Source organism: Delphinus delphis, chromosome 3, assembly GCF_949987515.2.
Source record: "Delphinus delphis chromosome 3, mDelDel1.2, whole genome shotgun sequence".
Taxonomy (NCBI): domain Eukaryota; kingdom Metazoa; phylum Chordata; class Mammalia; order Artiodactyla; family Delphinidae; genus Delphinus; species Delphinus delphis.
In genome coordinates, this window is record NC_082685.1 from 4,840,253 (window position 1) to 4,860,653 (window position 20,401).

The 20,401-nt window shown below is 54.2% G+C and overlaps 1 protein-coding gene across 2 annotated transcripts; it reads left to right on the top strand.

Moving 5' to 3' along the window:
- The first annotated feature begins 184 nt into the window (after positions 1-184).
- YJU2 (YJU2 splicing factor homolog) lies at positions 185-15,980 on the top strand. Of its 2 annotated transcripts, XR_009518865.1 has the most exons (9): positions 185-275; positions 2,254-2,354; positions 4,380-4,524; positions 6,684-6,818; positions 9,178-9,359; positions 10,891-11,011; positions 14,294-14,438; positions 15,371-15,629; positions 15,719-15,980. XR_009518865.1 is itself a non-coding variant. In XM_060007471.1 (8 exons), exons 1-8 carry the CDS (start codon positions 252-254, stop codon positions 15,481-15,483), a joined length of 966 nt encoding a protein of 321 aa, XP_059863454.1. In that variant the 5' UTR covers positions 185-251; the 3' UTR covers positions 15,484-15,980. The 2 variants fall into 2 exon arrangements, 1 of the variants encoding a protein (XP_059863454.1); XM_060007471.1 differs by having other exon boundaries at positions 15,371-15,980.
- The last annotated feature ends 4,421 nt before the right edge of the window (positions 15,981-20,401 follow it).

Sequence of the window (20,401 nt, forward strand, 5' to 3'; positions counted from 1 at the left end):
TCCACACCGACGCCGGAACCTTTTGCTGCGCCCTTACTGAGGTTGCAACTGGGGAGGGAATACAGACGGACTCGAGTGTTGACAGGCGGGGATCTGAACCAATGAAAAGGCAAGCTGTGTACGCAGCAGCCAATAACAGCGGCTGAAGGAAGTGACGGAAGCGGAAATACAAGGATAGATGGTCGGGGAAGTTCGACAAGCACTCAGCCTAATCAGTATTCTCGTGGTCGTGAGAAGAGCAGGAGGTAAAGATGTCGGAGCGAAAAGTTTTAAACGTAAGTATTGGGCAACTAGGGTTTTCGACCTGGGGCGGGACATCTCGGAGCTCGGGCCGAGGAGGGCTACTTATACTCTCCTATTAGGGCCTTTGCTTTCTTCCCCAACGGCCTTCTGCAGGGCGGGGCTCTCTAGAACCCTCCTAATCACCTTCTGCGGGGGGTGGGCCTTCACTAAGCCTTCCCCTCGAGGCTGGGGTGTACCCAGTCACCTGTGGGGGCGGAGCTTAGGCTATTTACCCACTCACTTCTGATAGGATTTTCTGAAAGGAATTATCCAGTCACTCCCGTTGGGGGCGGAGCTTCCTTAGGATATTGGTATTCTCACTTTACATTCTCACCTCCAGGAGGCGTGGCTCTGTTAAGTCTCTCCCCGCTTGGGGTTCTAGCCAATCGTGTTCCTCGGAGGGATTAGGCTTTGCTAAGCTCTTCTGCTCCGCTGGCAGGGACCCTTCCAATTGCCTCAACTTCTCCCAGTTCTGTTGGGGAAAACTGGGACTCTTGGGGTGTGGAGCTGGTCTCTGGAAGGCAGGATTCAGCTTCTGGAGAAGAGCGCTCCGGAATTCTGAGTCCCTGTTCCCCGCGCTTCAGCAGGGTGTGTGCTCCCAGGAAGGGGGTGAGCTCCCAAGCCTGGGAGTGTGTAAGCCTAAGATGTCTGGACGGAGTAGAGAGGAGACCTCCAGACTGGTGGCTTGGAGCCCAGGATGATGTCCCTTACAGTGACTCAGTGCTCTAATCTCTTAAAAACCTATATTAGGAATTCAGCCCCAGCCAGACCCAGTGCAGTTGTGTCGGACTTCGAGTCCATGAAAGTCCTTCCATCCCGAGGATCCAACTGGCAGCCCAGCTATTTACATAACTTGCTGGTAGATACTTCTGTGTGCCAGGCACAGCTCTAAGTGCCTTGTTCATCAGGTCTTCTCAGGGGGACAGGTTATCCCTTCTTCAGATGAGGAAACTGAGGCCCAGAGAGGTTATGTAATAGCCAGAGAATAGAGGAATCAAACCCAGACACCCCTCCCCGCCAGCTCTGTAACTGATACTCCTAATCACTGTACCACAGTTTCCCCAGAGCTGTGTCCCTGGGTCTGAATCCTGGATCTGCTGCTCACACTGTGTGACCCTGAGTAGCTGAAACCACCAGAACTCAGTTTCCTCTTCTGTGAAATGGGTACACCATTCTCTGTCTCATAGAGTCTTTGCAAGAATTCCATGAGGCAGGGGACATAAAGCTCTCTGTTTACTACGTGGAGCCTAGTAAGTGCTCAAAATGCAAAGTGCTTTATTTTCTGATTATCGTATGTAGTTCTCTTTCATAATCCAAACTCTCCTTCCCCACATCTCCCATCTCAGGCTCCTGTGCAGAAAGAGTTGATGCAACAGGCTTGAGGCTGCTGCCTTAGAAAGCCTGGCTTGCAATGCTGGACTTTGGCTGGTATCCGGGAACCTGAATTTTGGGATGGTTCCCAATGTTCTCTGAAAAGAATGGCTCCCTGGGGTTAAACTGTTAGTACAAACAGTGTGGTTTATGCTGAGCACCTGCTCCCCTCCGGGAGTCTAGAGTCTGGAATCGTCATGCGTGCCGGGCAGAGGTGCCTACACACCAGCCCCCAGTGAAAACCCTGGGTGCTGGGTCTTCCTGAGCTTCCCTGGGGGACATTTCACACACGTTGTCACAATATATCACTGGGAGAATTGACTCCATCAGGAGAAGTCTCTGGAAGCTTGTGTCCGGTCTCCCTGGGCCCCTCCCCCCATGCCTTTTCCCTTGGCTCGTTTTTCTCTGTATCCCTTTGCTGTAATGAATAGTAGCCATGAGGACAAGTGTATGCAAGTCCTAGGAGTCCTCTCACGAAATCCTCAAACGTGGGAGTGGTCTTGGGGTCCCAGACACAGCTCCCCAGAGCCCCTTCCCTCTGCCCCCAGCCTGCCCCTGCGTCTGAAAGCAGCTCCCCTGACCCTTCCTTCCTCCCCACAGAAATACTACCCGCCCGACTTCGACCCGTCAAAGATCCCCAAGCTCAAGCTGCCCAAAGACCGGCAGTACGTGGTGCGGCTGATGGCCCCCTTCAACATGAGGTGAGCGGCCCCGTGGGCCCTGCGCTGGCCGCGCAGAGAGCGCCCCGCCCAGGTGCGCAGACCACCCACAGAGAGCGTCCCGCCCCCGGTGCGCAGACCAGGTCCTCGGTCCTGGCTCAGACGTGGACCCAGTGAGCGAGTGACCATGCCAGACCTCACCCTCCTGCCGTTCAGGACCAATCTCCCTGATGTCTCAGAGCTCCCAGCTGGTACCTGTGTCGAGGTCTCAGTCACTGGTAGTAAGAGTGAGCACACGAGACAGGGTCCTGTATGTACATTCACTTCCTCCAGCAGTCCCGTCCGTTCCCGCCCCAGGGCCTTTGCACAAGCTGTTGCCTCTGCCTGGGACACTTTTCTTTCTGCTGTCACATGGCTGGCTCTTTTTTTTTCTTTTTTGGCTGAGCTGGGTCTTCATTGTGGTGCGTGGGCTTCTCATTGTGAGGGCTTCTCTTGTTGCTGAGCACGGGCTCAAGGTGTGCGGGCTTCAGTAGTTGTGGCTCGCAGGCTCTAGAGCGCAGGCTCAGTAGTTGTGGCGCATGGGCTTAGTTGCTCCATGTCATGTGGGATCTTCCTGGGCCAGGGCTCGAGCCCATGTCCCCGCATTGGCAGGCAGATTCTTAACCACTGCGCCACCAGGGAAGCCCTGGCTGGCTCTTTTTCACTCTTCAAGACTTGGCTTAGATCTCACCCCCTCAGAGAGGCCCTCCGGATCCCCCTCCCAACCCCCTCCATCCTTCCCTCCGCATCACAGTCCCCAGGCCTCGTCCTTCATACCGCCTCGGAATTACTGTACCTCACCACAATTTTTTACATCTTAGCACATCTGAAACGAAGTGGTAATCAAAGCCACCTTTGTTAGTGAAATTCAGCCCGTGTTTACGTATTCCTTTCTCTCTCCCCTTCCTTCATTCGTTTTCCCTCAGCACTCACTCACTGGGCACCTGCTGTGCACCAGGGCCTTGGCTGGGTGCCAGGGACACTGTGGGCATCAAGACTTGCCCCACCCCCACCCCCGGGACTTCCCTGGTGGCACAGTGGTTAAGAATCCACCTACCAATGCAGGGGACAGAGGTTCGAGCCCTGGTCCGGGAAGATCCCACATGCCACAGAGCAACTAAGCCCATGCGCCACAGCTACTGAGCCCGTGTGCCACAACTACTGAAGCCCACGTGCCTAGAGCCCATGCTCCGCAGCAAGAGAAGCCACCGCAATGAGAAGCCCGAGCACCTCAATGAAGAGTAGGCCCCACTCGCCGCAGCTAGAGAAAGCCCGCGCGCAGCAACGAAGACCCAAAGCAGCCAAAAATTTAAAAAATTAAATAAATAAATAAGACTTGCCCCCCTGGAGCCATCTGGTGGGGAGTAGAGATAATACACAAGGGCTCAGGCGTATTCACGAAAGGCGCATGTAGGACACAATGATGGTCACGAGAGAGGGAGAGGGACTGGACGGTGGCCAGGGAGGGAGGGTGCTTCGCTGGGTGGTCAGGCAAACGTTGGAAGAAATGCCAGCAGAACTGGGATCTGAGGAATGGAAGGTGTCACGAGCTATGGGAATTGCAAGGGTGAAGGCCCGGAGGTGGGACTGAGCTGGGGTGTTTGTAGGAACAGCCAGGAGGCCAGGGAGCACAGGATCTGAGCAGGAGGGGCCGCGGGAGGGCAGGGGCCGCGAGCTCTGCCTTGCTCCTTGTGGCATCCCTCCTGGTGGAATCTGCACTTTGGAGGTCAGGATGCCCCATGAACTCCAGGCTTGCTTCCAGGAATGGGTGATAGGCGAGTCTCACCTAGCCTGGGTAGTCTGGGTGCTTCCCAAGAAGGCAACACTTCAGCCGAGACCCAGGCAGGTATTAGTGAGAAGAGTATGCCGTCTAAGGGAATCAGTACACACAGTGGGGCAGTCTTCTTGCGGGGTGGGGAGCTCCCCGTCCCTGGAGGTATGCAAGCAGCCATCTGCCAGAATGCTAAAGCGTCCTACCAGTAAGAACCAGGGTACCGAGATGGCTTGAGTCCCTGTCCTGCCCCACAGGTGTAAGACATGTGGAGAATATATCTACAAGGGCAAGAAGTTCAACGCCCGCAAAGAGACAGTGCAGAACGAGTCCTACCTGGGCCTGCCCATCTTCCGCTTCTACATCAAGTGCACGCGCTGCCTGGCAGAGATCACCTTCAAGGTAGGCGGCCAGCCAGGCTGGTCCTTCCTCCCCTGGGGGTCAGTGCTCCTGTCCTCTCCCTCCAGGGAAATCCCATTTCACCTTCTCTGCAGAAAACAGCAAAGGTTTGGGGAGACGTTCACGGCAGTGTTGTTTATAAAGGCAAAAAATCAGAAGCAACCTAGATGTACGGTGATGGGATTCAAGGGACAAACTACTGTACAGTGGAATATTGCACAGCCAGTAGCAGTCACGTTTTTACTTTGTTACTCTAAGGGTGGTATTAAAGATTTGAGGAAAGGATGAAGAGAACTTATAGTTTTCTCTTCACATACTCTTGTACTGTTTGAGCATTTTTTTTGCTAGGGACTTTTTTCCTTTGGTTAAAAAACAAGATTTGGTCAAAATAAAAAGTACATTAAAAAATGATATATTTTAATTACTTTTTTTTTTTTTTTTTTGCGGTACACGGGCCTCTCACTGTTATGGCCTCCCGCTGCGGAGCACAGGCTCCGGACGCGCAGGCTCAGCGGCCATGGCTCATGGGCCCAGCCGCTCCGTGGCACGTGGGATCTTCCCGGACCGGGGCACGAACCCGTGTCCCCTGCATCGGCAGGCGGACTCTCAACCACTGCACCACCAGGGAAGCCCTTTAATTACTTTTTTAACAACAGCTTTCTCAGATATGATTTATATGCCATGCAGTTCTCCCTTTTAAATTGTATAATTCAGTGGTTTATACTCCTAACGTACCAAGCTGTCTTCTCTAATTCCAGGATGTTCTCTTCACCCCAAAATTAAGCCCCAACTCTGTCAGCAGTCACTCCCCATCCCTCTCCCCAGCCCCTGTCAACCACGAATCCACTTCCTGTGTCTGTGGATTGCCTATTACGGACATTTCTTTATCAGTGGAATCACTCTGTAGCCTTTTGTGTCTGGCATGTCTCACTGAGCATCATGTTTTCAAAGTCCATCAGTGTTGTAGCATGTATCAGTGCTTTACTCCTTTTCAGGGCTGAGTAATATTCCACTGTGTGGATGGGCCACATTTTCTTTATCCATTTGCCAGCTGATGGGCATATGGGTTGTCTCCAGAAAATGTCTCTTTTTACCTGAATTATGAAGTATGTGTATATTTAGATATTAATGAATACATATGAATTTTTTTAAAGACTAGAAAAACTATGGCAAAATGTTATAAATCGGCCTTTATAGTGAAGAATTTCAAATAACTAGGATAGCATATATGTGTGTATGTGTATATATATATATATGTGTGTGTGTGTGTATGTGAGCATATGGTAAAAACAGAACTCCCACAGTAGTGCAGGATTAACACTGGAAAATTTGTTTACTGCTCCCCTCTGCCCAGCCAGCCCCCATGCATAGAGACAGTTATAACAGTTTCTTGTGTGGCTTTCAAAAAATGTGCTCTGCCTACACATGCACACACAGGGATCACTCTCTTTCTTGCTGTTTCTTTTTAAATAGTAAGCTTCTTATTTTGGAATACTTTTAGATTTACAGAGAAGTTGCAAAGATAGCACGGAGAGTTCCCATCTGCCTCTCACCAGCTTCCCCTCCTGTTAACATCTTCCATTTCCACAGTGCATCTGCCACAATAAGAAACCAACACTGGATCATTACTGTTAGCCAAATTCCAGACATGATATGGATTTCAATCTTTCTACTAATGTCACCTTTCTGTTCCAGGGTCTCATCCAGGATACCATGTTATATTTTTGCTTCTCCGTTTTATAAACGCAAATAGGAGCATGCTCTATACATACGTGATGTGTAATTCATAATTAAGGGAAGAAGGTCAAGTGCGTGCACACACGCGCACACACAGACACACACACACCAGAAGAGATGTGCAGAGGTCCAGAGACTTTTATTTGCAAACATGTGGAAGGTGAAGGGCAGGAGGGAGGGAGTGGGCAGGTGGAGAAGGGTCTGCAGGTCTATGCTCGGGAGTTCAGCGATTCTGCAAAAGGGGACAGGAGCACTAGAAAGAAAGAACTGTACTCGCCAAAGCCATAAGGCAAGAAAAAGAAAGAATTGGTATTAAGAGGAGTGAAACACAGAGAGAAGGTGTCCCAGGCTGCTGGCTGCTGTTCAGCAGAAGCTCTTGATGCTCAGAGATTTAGGAGCTGATGTCTGCCCACCCTCCCTCCCAGACAGACCCCGAAAACACAGACTACACCATGGAGCATGGAGCCACGCGGAACTTCCAGGCTGAGAAGCTCCTGGAGGAGGAGGAGAAGAGGGTGCAGAAGGAACGGGAGGACGAGGAGCTGAACAACCCCATGAAGGTGCGTGTGCGCAGGTGCATGCGTGTGTGTGTGTGTGTGTGTGTGTGTGTGCGCGCGCGCGCGCACGTGTGCCTGTGCTTCGGTGCTGGCGGAATCGGTGCCCCTTCCTGCCTCAGGCCTCCAGGCAGGGTGATGGGGTGGGGAGTGTGGTCAGCAGAACTCTAAGATGTTCCCAGAGCCCTGACTCCTGGTCACACCTCATCCAGTCCCAAGACTGTGCGTACAAGGATCCTATTCCTGTGACTAAGTTATGTTAGGTTAAACTATGGCACAGTCGCCCTTGTAAGAGGGAGATTATCCGGATGGTCCCCTTAATACGGGTCTAGAGTCAGAGACAGAGGACGTCAGAGACATGAAGGACTGACACTGTGGAAGTGGCCACGTGGCAGGGAACAGCAAGCAGCCCCTAGGAGCTGAGAACAGCCCCTAGTCAACAGCCAGTAAGAAGGCAGGGACCTCAGTCCCACAACCACAAGGAACTGAATTCTCCAGCAGCCTGAGTGAGCTCAGAAGAGGGCCCTGGACCCTTGATCTCAGCCTAGCAAGACTGCCAGGGAACCCAGCTGTGTCGGCCCAGACTCCCAACCCACAGAAACCAGGAGACAATGAATTCGTGTTGTTTTAAGCCACTGGGCTGGTGGCAAATTGTGGCACAGCAAGAGAAAACTAACAGGGAGTCAGGAAGTTGGACTTCGGAACGCCAGGTGCTTCCTGCAGCCAGCTGCCCCGCGGTTTTCTAAGGAGGTTCCCATTAGGCTAGTTTGGATTAAGACTAGAAATAGAGAAGGAAACGTTCTCTTGACCATATCCAGGCTGTGTGACCTTGGCCAAGGCACTTGGCCTCTCTGTGTCTCAGCGTCCTCATCTGTAAAATGAGATGAGAATTGTGCCCCCCTCGTACACTTGTGGTGAGGGTTAAATGAGTTCATACACATAAAACTCTTAGAACACAGCTTGGCACATAGTAATTCATAAATATTGATACTCCTTTTGTTATCCCTTAAAGAAGTTATTTTCAGCTTTAACTGGACATTTTTTTTTCATCTTTCTCATAAATAGTAGGAAGTCCATGTTCTCCTCTGTCTCCTCCCACCCCCATAATTCCCATCTCTTCCTGGACCATCATGCCTCTGCCAGCTGTGTTTTCTGGTCAAGCCATGTCAGATCTGATCCGATGTTTTCAGCAGCCGTGTGGAGCAGCAGGGAGGGAAATAGGCCTTAGAGGCAGTTTGCTGTATTCCTGGAGCTCCCTCAGTGCTGTCCACGTGCTGCTCTAGTTACTGCTACACTGGCCAGCACGGGGTTATTACCCTGGTACTGGTTAGCTGTCCTTGTGTAACAAGTCGACTCAAAACTTTGCAACTTCCAGCATTTATTATCCCACAGTTTCTGAGGGTCAGGAATCCAGGAGCAGCTTTGCTAGATGGTTCTGTGGGTCCCTCCCAAGGTCACAGTCAAGCTGTCTGCCGGGGCTGCCTCATCTGATGGCTCAGCTGGGGCTGGAGGAGCCACTTCCAGGGGGGCCCCCTCACGTGGCCATTCCCTGGAGGCTTCATGTCCTGTCCACATGGGCCTCTCCACAGCACTGCGTGAGCCTCCTCACAACATGGGGGCTTCTCCCCCTCCCCCAGCGAGAGTCCCAGAGAGAACAAGGAGGAGCCCCGGGCCTTTTATGACCTGTCTTGGAAGGGACACACCGTCATTGGTCCTGTTGTGTTCATCAGAAGCGAGTTACTACAACAGCCCACCCTCACAGGGAGGGGAGTTAGGCTACACCTCTGGAAGGGAGGAGCGTGAAAGAATTTGTGGACGTATTTTCAAACCACCACAACTGCCATTTCCCGGAGGGTTAGTTCAACAGGGTCACATAGCCAGGAAGCAGCCAAGGCAGGATTCATTCCCAGCCCCGCCCGGCTCCAAAGCCACCTCTCTGAGACCTGGCGGGGCCGCCCTCACCTCTCTGAGCCTCAGTTCCTTTGTCTGTAAAGTGGGGGTTATTGTGAAGATTAAACGAGATTATGTCTGGAAACATCTTAGCCTGGAGCCTGGCACACAGCAGTTGCTCAGATCGTCTTTTTTAAAAATCTTTATTACTTTTGCTTAGTGACGGAGCCAGGCTGGAAGTCCAGGCCACCTGGCTCCACCGTTGACCAGCCGCATGGTCTTGGGCAGTCACTTCCCCTCCCCGAGCCTCAGTGTTCTGAGCCGTGAAATGGGTACAGCTGTGGGACCGGGTGCTGTGGATCGAGCCCCAGGGTGGGGGGGTCTCCCCTTGCCCATGGTGACCCCAGAGGCCAGGCAGGCCACGTGGAGGGGTGGAATCCCAGCTCCCTCAGCCCTGTGTCTGCACACCTGCCAGGTGCTGGAGAACAGAACCAAGGACTCCAAGCTGGAGATGGAGGTTCTGGAGAACCTGCAGGAGCTCAAGGACCTGAACCAGCGGCAGGCACACGTGGACTTCGAGGCCATGCTGCGGCAGCACCGCCTGTCGGAGGAGGAGCAGCGGAAGCATGAGCAGGCGGAGGACGAGCGGGAGGCGGCGTGAGTCCCGGGGCGCCCGCCCCCCCACAGCCTCTACAGGGTCCTTCCCTCTGCCTGGAATCCCCCCTTCCAGACCTTTCCACAGCTCCCTCGTGCGTCACCATCTCAGGGAGGCCTTCCCCGCATCTCCCTCCCCATCTCGCTTTGTGTCTCATGGCGTCTCTGTCGGGGCCCCCAGGATCACCCCCAGGTTTGATGAGTTAATTACAGTGAAAAGTTACGGCGAAAAATCAGCAGAAGGAAAAGGCAGGTGGGGCAGAGTTGGAGGACCGGGCGCAGACTTTCAGAGGCCTCTCCCGGTGGAGTCCCACAGGACAGGCTTAATCCCCCCAGGTGAGACATGACGGCAGAGGGAGGGGCGCTCCCGGGGGAGGCCCACGAGACCCAGCCCGGGGTTCTCACTGGGGGCCGGTCACGCAGGCACCTTGGTCCGGCACGGCCAAGACCCCAAACCCAGGAGGAGAGCAGATGCCCGTGCAGACCCCATGTCTGCACAGTGTCGCAACAGGGAGCCCCCCATCAGTGAGGGTGGCAGGAGCCCCCAAGTCCAGATCCAGATGCCCCCCCAAGGGCTGGCCTGGTGAGCCAACCTTTCTGAGGATCTGGCCTCAGGCCTGCTGTGTTCATGCTTCTGCCCGGCACCTCCCGCTCTCTGGAACCTTCTTGCTGATTTGCCACTTTCCTGATTTATTATCTATCTCCCCTCATCTAAAGTCTGAACAGGGACTTGCTCTGACCTCTGCATCCATGGCCTGGAACATGGTCAGGCACATACTAGCTGCTGTTGGGTTGGCGTAAATAACAGTGAGAGGAGTCTGCGTTTAGCGAGCCCCTTCTCAGTGCCAGGCACTGTTCTGAGTTTGGCTCTGTCGTTATGGTGGTCAAGAGAACTGAGGTTCAAGGAGCTCCCAGCACAGCCCTGACTGAGGCCCCCCAGCTGGGGTTCAAACCCAGAATGGTTCTGGCTTCCAGGCACTTAACCACCCCACTGGGCTCCGTGGACAAAGAACTTTTTTTTTTTTTTTAACTTATTTATTTATTTTTGGCTGTGTTGGGTCGGGTCTTCATTGCCGCATGCGGGCTTTCTCTAGTTGCAGCAAGCAGGGGCTACTCTTCGTTGCAGTGCCTGGGCTTCTCATTGCAGTGGCTTCTCTTGTGGAGCATGGGCTCTAGGCACACAGGCTTCAGTAGTTGCAGCACATGGGCTCAGCAGTTGTGTCTCGTGAGCTCTAGAGTGCAGGCTCAGTAGTTGTGACGCACGGGCTTAGTTGCTCCGTAGCATGTGGGATCTTCCTGGACCAGGGCTCGAACCCGCGTCCCCTTCATTGGCAGGCGGACTCCCAACTGCTGCGCCACCAGGGAAGCCCCTGGACAAAGAATTCTATTTTAAAGTTATTTGTGCATCCCCATCCCCCACTCAGTGAGATCAGGACAGGGCAGCCAGGCAGTGCACCTCAGTGTGTGTGTGGGGGGGTCCTGGCCATTGTCCCACAACAGAGCATGTTCCCAAGTCCCACGTTCCTTCCCGCAGGGCCTTAGTGGAAGAATCTAGGAAACGAAGACTCCTGGAAGACTCCGATTCAGAGGAGGATGCTGCCCCCACCCAGCCCCAGCAGGCCCTCCTGCCCAACCCCACCGCCATCCTGGACGAGGTGAGTGTGGCCTGCCTGCATCTCCACATGCTCTCAGGTGAAGCAGGGACAGAGTAAGCCAGAGGTTGGCTTAACTTTGTCTTGAAAGGCCAGTCTGGGTCGTAAGTGGTCAACTCCACATCATAGCACTAAACATAGCACTAAACTTGCTATGTAGATAGTACATGAATAAGTGGGCGTGGCCGGGTGCCGATAAAACTTTATTTACAAAAACAGGTGACAGGCCTCCGGGACTGTAGTTTTCCACCCCTGCTTCAGCTGCAGAAACAAGGAGACTCCCCACACTTAGAGACATCAGGCAGACGTTTATTTCTCAGTCACTTCACAGTCCTGGGCTGGACTCCCAGGCAGCCCTGCTCCATGCAGTCACTCAGGGATCCAGACTCCTCCCATCTCCTAGTTCTGCCCCGTCCTAGAACATGGATGCCAACTCTGCGGTCACAGCTGGCTCAGAGCACCCTGGGGTTCCAGCTGCAGGAAGGCAGAGCATGTGTGGAGGACCACCAGCCAGCGCCTGGAGGCCCAGGTTCAGATGCAGCCCACCTCCATTCCCCTCAAGTCCCAGTGGCCGGGCATAGTCACATGGCCGCATCCTGCCTTTGCAAGGGAGGCTGGGAGCTGCCTCCTCTAGCTGCCCTTGCTGGCAGAAAGAAAGAAGAGGGTTTGGGGAGGGAGCGAGCCTTTTCCGCCACAGATGTCTTATCCAAGGTGGTCAAGGCCACTCTGGTTTGTTAATTGAAGGAGGAAGTTAAAGTGGGAAATCATAAATAGCACAGACACCCCCAGAAACTTATTATTTTAATTCAAAACATGTTCCTGGTCTGTATTAGTTAAATACAAGTCCAGCCACTGGACAGGACCCAAGTGACAGCCACTTCAACTACATGGAAGTTACTTTTCTCTCGAATAACAATTGTGCGGGGCTGTGCAGAACAGAGAAGGTGGACCCTGTTGTCCGGGTCCTCATTGTCCTGCCGTCCCAAGGATGATGCCCTCATTGCAAGGCAGCTCAGTGCCACGTCTGCATCCCAGCCAGTGGAAAGAGGTGGGGACAAGGGAGGAGGACATTGAGGGTAACTATACACTTGATTGAGTACATCCTTCTGCTCACACCCCATTGGTCAGAACTGAACCACCTGACCACATCCTGCTGCAAAGGAGGCTGGGAAATGTAGTCTTTCACTGAGGCAACCACGTTCCAGCTGAGAATTCTGTAAGTGTCTGAAGAGAGCGGGTTTGGGGGTCGCGTACTCTCACCCATTAACCTTTTGACATAGAACCAAGGTGTTTTCCTTGAGGCTGTATCCCTGATCAGAGTTCTCACGCTGTCTCTCTTGCATAAACCATCCTCAGAATTCATGGTCTAAAGTTTCCTCTTCTTTTTTTCTTTCAAGTGGAACAAGAGATTGAAGGTACTTTCAAAGCAGTCTGGCCTTGTATGATTTCCCTCCAGTCTTTTTTTTTTAATAAATTTAGTTAGTTAGTTAGTTAGTTTTGGCTGCGTTGGGTCTTCGCTGCTGCTGCGCTCGCTTTCTCTAGTAGCAGCGAGCGGGGGCTACTCTTTGTCGTGGTGCCCAGGCTTCTCATTACGGTGGCTTCTCTTGTTGCAGAGCACGGGCTCTAGGCGTGTGGGCTTCAGTAGTTGCAGCACGCAGGCTCAGTAGTTGTGGTTCGCAGCCTCCGTAGTTGCAGTGCACGGGCTCAGTAGTTGTGGCTCACGGACTCTAGAGCACAGGCTCAGTAGTTGTGGCGCACGGGCTTAGCTGTTCTGCGGCATGTGGGATCTTCCTGGACCAGGGCTCGAACCCATGTCCCCTGCATTGGCAGGCGGATTCTTAACCACTGCGCCACCAGGGAAGCCCACCTGCCAGTCTCTTACAGTTACCTTGCTCGTAGCTAATTTGATGGTGGACTTCTTCTTGTATTTTGCTTTACACAAACTTCACCATAACTTTTACGGAAACATCTCTCTTTGACCCCTCTGTTCCCTGGGTTTAGTTTAATGGGGACATGGAATGGCGTTTGATGAAAGGTGAAGGATAGCAGCTAGCTCCACCAGTCAGTTCAGTGGTGCCAGATGAGCAAGCTTCGGCTAGGACTGCCGGTCTCTCCCTGTGCCCCCAGCGGACGGCCTCTGTCTCGGTTACCACACACGGGGGATGCAGTGAGGCCGCTGTGTCCTCCTCCTGCCCCCCCTCCCCGCCCCAACTGTGCCAGCCCCCTCAGATGGGCCAGGCTCAGTCCTGCCTCCCATCTCTGCTTGCTGACCTCAGCACTGCGTTCTGACCTCGGCTCTGCTGGACCCCGATCAGCAGTAGCTGTCCCCCCGACGCTGTCACACCACCCCAACTTCTTTCTTTCACATCACTGATCAAGACAGTGGTGTCTGGGGACTTCCCTGGCAGTCCAGTGGTTAAGACTTCCTATTCCCAATGCAGGGGGCACAGGTTTGATCCCTGGTCGGGGAACTAAGATCCCTCATGCCGTGCAGCCAAAAAAAGAAAAAGACGATGGTGTCCTGAGCATCTACTTGCTCATCCACCCTCTTCCTCCCCAGATGGTGAGCTCTGTGCGGGCAGCCCCCTGCCATCATGCTCCCCCTGCACCCTCAGCTCCCAGCTCCGACAGGGCCTTCTGCATCTAGTGGTTTCCAGTTCCTCTATTTAAACATCAAACAGATAAAAGGGGTCTCTTCTGGTGCGACTGAAGAGCTGGAGGTGGGGCTGAGCCCCTCTCTGCCTCCCGCTAACTGGTCCCCAAAGTGGGTGCCCCCATCTTCTGTCATTCCCTCAAACATGTTGATTGAGCACCTACTACAGACCCAGCAGTGAACAAGGCAGGACCCCGCAGCTTGGTTGCGGCGGCAGTTAATAAGGCAGTGGAGGCCACTGCGGGCACAGACATGCAGCACGCACTTGAGCTTGAAATGTGAGGAAAGGCTTCCCAGGGGAGCAGGTACTTGAGATGGGTATTGGAGGATGAGTAGGAGTTCACCAAGTGAACTAGAAGCAAAAGGGGCATTCCAGGTGGAGGGAATGGCATGGGTAAAGGCGTGGAGGTGAGCGGTCACAATGTGATTTAGGAAGTGTAAGCGCAGGGTGTGGGGGGGCCACAGAGGAGTTTTGAGCAGGAGAGAATTGGTCAGCACAGCAGGGGGAGTGGGAATGGTAAAGATCCTGGCTCAGCTGGGGACTAGGAACCGGGCTGCCAGAGAAGGAGCAGGATCTGGGACAGACCCCCCCAGTCATGCCTGCCCCCCGCTACCCCCGCCACAAACTGCAGGCCCCAAAAACCAAGAGGAAGGCGGAGAGCTGGGAGCGCAGTGTGGGCACCTTTGGCAGCAGTCCCCAGCTGTCTGGCCTGGTTGTGGTGAAGAAAACAGACCTGGGCCGCAGCATCCAGCGAGGAGGAGTCCTGCCCGCCCCAGGTAGGTTCCTGCAGTCCCTTAGCTTCATGCAGTGCCAAGGGTGGCCACCAGGTGGCAACAGCACCCCCGGTGCTGTTCCGGTGCGGGGTGAGGTGTGCCCCCAACCAGGGGTAAGGGGAGAAGGGCTGCAGTTCCCTTTTTTTCTTGTAATTACAAAAGGAGCAAGTGCTTGCTTTTAAAATCCAAGTCAGATAGAGGCGTGTAGGACAAATTGTCTGCACCTCAGTGGTTGTGTCGCCGATGCTTTGTGTGTGTGGCTCCTCGGACCCTTGGGAGATGGAGAATTAGGGTGAGGTCGGCCCGATGAGGTGGAAAGAGCAGGCTTCCAGGGCAGGCATCCTGGGTGAAGATCCCTCTGCCTCCACGCGCTCGTTCTGTGGCCTTGGTCGAGGGCCCTCAACCCCGGTCCTCAGCTTCCTGTCCTGGAAGCTGCTCATGACAACAGGACCAACCTCGTAGGGCCTCGTAGGGTTTGGGGGCTGATTCCATGAGCTGCTCCATGTCGGGCGCCTGCAGTAGATCCTGGCACCCAGCGAGCCTTGCGGATACACAAGCCATTGTTATCAGAACAGTTATTACCCCATTTATCAGATGAGGAGACTGAGGCCCAGAGAGGTGAAGCTGTTTGCCCAAAGCCACACAGCCAGTGTGGGTGGTGGAGCCAGGGTCTGTCCCTCTTTGTCACTTGGGACTTGGAGTGTTTCCGTTTTCTGTGTTGCACCCCCGGCATGGGCACCTCTGCCCACCTAGATCAGCTTTTAGAAGCGGAGCTGCTGGGTCAAGGGGTGTGCAGTTTAAACCGTGATGGGTCTGCCAGGCACTTTCCACAAAGGCTGCAAACAAGCAGGAATGGCCCAGTCCGCCTGGAACTGTCCCGAGGTGGGCTGCCGGGACGAGGAGGCACGGTGGGCTAGCTCTCGCCTCTCCTCCAGATGCAATGAAGAATGGGCAGGTGGCTGGCCCTGCGCCCCAGACGTCTGGCGCCTCCTCCCTGAGCCAGCTGGGTGTGTATTCCGACAGCGAGGACAGCAGCGGCAGCAACTGAGCCCTGCCCCCAGGCCCTTTCCCAGGTCAAGATCACACAGCCAGCTCCAGCCCATGGTCGGGGCAGGAGGCCCTGGGACCAACTGGAGTCACCACCGGACAAGCACAAATGACCTCCAAGGCTGGCGGGGTCAGCAATGGCTTCAGGTGAGGGACTCAGTTTCTCTCCCGTCCCCCCACCTTCCCCGCTCCGGAGCTCGGGGTCCCCAGTTCACAAGGCGGCATCCCCGGAGCAGCTTCTGACAGGCCTTCGAGGTCGTCGCGGCTGACATTCCGAGATGCTCTGGGCACGTGGGTGAGCCCACCCACCAGTGGTTGGCTCCATCCCCGCCACAGAACCATCTGGAACCCATGAAAGGAACCTGCTGATCTGGCCTGGGGGTACCTTCTCTCTGCCAGCATCTGAGGAGGGGGCTGCAGAAGCATGCAACCTAGCCAGTCCTGGACTCTTGGCTCAGAAACTGCGAGATAATAAATGTTCCTTGTTTCGTACACTCAGTTGGGGGATAATTTGTGAAGCAGCAGTGGAAAGCTGATACGGTCATGTAACCAGCAAGTCTGATTCCAAAGCTCATGTTCTTTCAAGATTGCCAGATTCCAGCTTGTGTGATCTCCTGCTGCAGTATTTTCTAGTTGAAGGTCCTGTGCCCCCGCCAGACTGCTTCACAACTTCATCAGCCCCCATCTCTGGTCTCGCACCCCTCCCGGGGTCACAGACGTTAGCCCTCCTCTCACACACAGACACACACACACAGACTGTCATCTGGCATTTGATAATGAGGCTTTGTGTTTTTCACTGTCAGAGTTTAGGGGATGAAACGACCCCACTTTGGGGATTCGCTTTCCTGCGGTGATTTCCTTGCTTAGGACAGCACAACGAGGTGAACCAGGGTCCAACCAGGGCTTCTGATGAGGGCTTGGGGGTCTTATATTACAGCTCCATGGCTGCGAAGACAGGACCTGGGTGGGTCTGATTACAAAGCCCTGACAGGGACTCCCCTGGCGGTCCGGTGGTTAAGACTCCACGCTTCCACCGCAAGGGGCGCGGGATTGATCCTTGGTCGGGAAACTAAGATCCCACGTGCCTCTCGGCGTGACCAAAAAAAAAAAAAGCCCTGACGGTGGGGACTGAAGCCAGCCCACACTGGCAGCTAGTGAGAACTGATGCCTCGTGCATCTCTTCCCAGTTTTGCACCCAGCAGCATCATATTTATGGCTTAAAATTGGCCACCACGGAGTGTTTACACCATGGAAATCAGCAGATGCTGCAAACCAGTTCCCCACGCCAGAGCCAGTTGTGAAGCCCGTACCAGCACACCACTGCCTGCTTTTCCCCCAACCTAGCATCCTGCAGACAGTGCCCTGGACATGGGCCATTCAGAGACTCTGGGTTAAAATGTCATCCAGGGAATTCCCCAGCGGTCCAGTGGTTAGGACTCGGCGCTTTCACTGCTGAGGGCCTGTGTTCAATCCCTGGTGGGGGGACTAAGATCCCGAAAGCTGCTCGGCACAGCGTAAAAATAAAAAATAAAAAGTAAAGAAGTCACCCAGCTTAAGTAGTTGTGGAAAGAAATTGGGGGGCTGGGGCCTCTCTGCTTCATTTCAATTCATTCTTTCAGACGGTTTCCTGAACTGCCATTGCTCTTAATCCACCACAATTTTTGCCATGTACGTGCACCATCCGTTGCTATTATTTACTTAACATTATTGTTAACCTGACTCCGTTCTAAAACATGGGTTACCAAACTCTGATCCACAGGCCAAAGGTGGCCTGTGGCCTGTTTCTGTAGATAAAGTTTTATTGGCACACCTACACACCCATTTGTGTGCATATCACCCACGGCTGCCTTTGCTCTCCAGTGGCAGAGGTGAGTGATTAAAACAGCAATTCTGTGACCTGCAAAGCCAAAATATTTACTCATATATCAAAATAAGATGTAAACGAATGATACTAGAGGTGGTGCTAATGTTGCAATTAAAGCAGGGTAGGGTAGTTCTGATGGGAGTACCTTAGGAGGTGTGCGTACTGCTTGTGGCTCTCTGTATTAGTTACCTAGTGCTGTGTAACAAGTGATCCCCAAATCTAGCAGCTTAAAACAACAGGAATCTGGATGTGGTTTCACTGGGTTCTCGGCTTCAGGGTCTGTTACAGCTGCAGTTGAGATGTTGGCTGCGGCTGGGGTCTCACTGGAAGGCCCGACTGGGGTAGGGTCCGCGTCAAGCTCACCCACGTGGTTGTTGGCAGAATTCACTTACTCATGGACCCTTAGCCAGAGGCCACACTCAGTTCCTTGCCTGCACGGACTGGCTTCATGAAAGTCTGCTAGAAGTGACGGCCCATCACTGTTGCAGTGTTCCGCGGTTAGAAGCAAGCCACAGATCCCTCCCACGTTCCAGGGGAGGGGCTCACCTTGTGTGACAACCAGGAGGTTGGGGTCATAGGAGCCACCTGAGGGTCTACCTGCAGACCCCCCTGCACAGTGAGCTTTGCAAGGGTCCGTGTGCTGATGAGTGTGTCCCCAGCACCTAAGAGCAGCTAGGCACTTAGTAGGTGCTCAATTAATGTATGTAGCCTGAGTGGGTATCTCCCATTCACGGATGAGGAAGTTGAGGCCCAGGGAGCCCCACGCTTCTGCCCACTGTCTGTCACCCTCCCCTTTCCTCCACACTACACTGGAATTGTTTCTTTAATTCTTATTTCCCCCGCAGGCTTTTACGCTTTGCTCTCCCACCCGTGTCTTGGGAACAGTTTGTCTCCTGGTCCCCAGTTTTCTTGCAGGGGTTCCCAGGGCCGAGCAGGCAGAGGGACAGCGCAGCAACACTTTGGGCAGGGGGTCTGTTGTTGTGTGCTGACCCTCCAGGGCCTCAGCCTGCATGCCCCCTCGCTCCCTGCCCTGAGCCCGCCACCCCGAGATCCACACCCCCTTTTTGCTCTCTGGAGCCTGCCCTTCCCTGCTCGCTGCCGACAGTCCCCGTCCCCCACGAGTTCCATGTCTGTCATCTGGTCCTTGGGAGCTGTCAGGCCTCATCCGGAATCTCCTACATCAACTCCCCTGGGGGCTGCCTGGCTGCTGGAGCACATCAGAAGGACTGGGGGGGGTGGTCTCCCCTATTCCGGAACCCCCTCCCTCCTGAGCCTGGGCTTCACAAAGGAGACAAGGGGCCGCTCCTGCTTCCCAAGCTCTTGCTGAGGGCCAAGCGCTGCCCCAAGCTCCCTCCATGCCAGGGCTCTGCCACCCATGCCGTCGGGCACATGCTCCCTTACCCACCGCCCCATTTTACAGATGGCAGGAGGCTCCTTGGCCAAGGACTCAGAGTGGGTGAGTGAGGGGCTGGACCTGGCTTTGAAACTGTGAGGCTCCAAGGCTACACCTTCGATCACCACACCCTATAGACTGGGAGCTTCCAGGGAATGGTCTGTGCTTCCCCCATCAGGTTGGGGCCCTGGAAGGCCAGTGTTAGACTGGGAGCCCTTGAAAGCAAGCACGTATTTCCTGTGTCAGACTGGGTACTTCGAAGGTCAGTCTTATGCCTCCTCCATCAGACTGGAAGCTCCTAAGTTCAGAGCCGTGCCTCTCCCTTCAGACCGGGAGCCTATTGACGCTTGCACACATCTCCTCCATCAGACTGGAAGCTCCTAAGGTCAGAGCCGTGCCTCTCCCTTCAGACTGGGAGCCTATTGACGCTTGCACACATCTCCGTCAGACTGGGGGCTTCTGAGGGCAGGACTATGTCTCTCCCATCAGACTGAGCTGAAGGCAGGGCTGTGTCCAGGAGCTTCTGAGAGCAGAGGTCGGTTCTCCTATCAGATTAGGAGCTCCTAAATCAGGGCCATGTCTCCTCCATCAGATCAGGAGGTTATAGGTCCCACCATGGGTCATCCCCACTTGGTCCTGGTGCCTTGGCTCCCATCCCCCCTGCAGACATGGGGATCCGTGAGGTGAGAGCAGGCGCAGCCCCCAGCCAGGGACCCCCTCTGGCTTCTTCCTGAGGTCCCATCCACCCTAAGCATCTGTTGAGCACTTACTGTATGCCATACAAGAAAATACTATTCAGGGGCTTCCCTGGTGGTGCAGTGGTTAAGAATCCGCCTGCCAATGCAGGGGACACGGGTTTGAGCCCTGGTCCGGGAAGATCCCACATGCCGCGGAGTAACTAAGCCCGTGCGCCACAAGTACTGAGCCTGCGCGCTAGAACCTGTGAGCCAGAACTACTGAGCCCAACTGCCGCAACTACTGAAGTCCATGCGCCTAGAGCCTGTGCTGCACAACAAGAGAAGCCACCGCAATGAGAAGCCCGCGCACCACAACGAAGAGTAGCCCCCGCTCGCCGCAACTAGAGAAAGCCCGTGTGCAGCAACGAAGTCACAATGCAGCCAAAAATAAGTAAGTAAAAAATAAATACACTTATTTAAAAAAAAATTTTTTTAAGGCACCCAAAACAGTGCCAGGCAGTAAGCGCTCAACAAAGGTTAGCTGTTCCATTTCATAGACGGGAAAACAGGCCAGGTCACTTACTCAAGGTCAGGTGGGCTGGGATTCCAGAAACCCAGCGCTACCCGGGAGGAGACCTTGATGGAGGAGACCCTGATAGACCGTCTTTCAGACCCTGAATGCTGGGGAAAAAGAGGTCCCATCAGCCCAGGACCTCCAGACCACTCACCTCCTTGCCTTTGTCCATGCAGTGCCTGCCTCCTGGCTTTGCTCTCTTGCTCCCTCCTCCCCCAATCAGAAAGGCAAAACCCAAGAGGTTACTGGCTATTCAAGGTCATACCACTGCAGGGCCGCCAGACCTCCAGCCCGGCTCTAACCCTCGTCCACCATCTCCCGCCCCTTCTCAAGCCCCCTCCCTGCTCCTGCAGTGGGAGTGGGGGCAGCCCCAGGAGAACCCAGCTCAAAAGCGCAGGAAAGTCAAACGCC

Coding starts and splice junctions, on each gene's coding strand:
- YJU2 (XM_060007471.1), top strand. CDS start 252: ATGTCGGAGCGAAAAGTTTTAAAC. Junction 4,525..6,683: donor TGGCAGAGATCACCTTCAAG/GTAGGCGGCCAG, acceptor CCTCCCTCCCAG/ACAGACCCCGAAAACACAGA. Junction 9,360..10,890: donor GAGGACGAGCGGGAGGCGGC/GTGAGTCCCGGG, acceptor TCCTTCCCGCAG/GGCCTTAGTGGAAGAATCTA.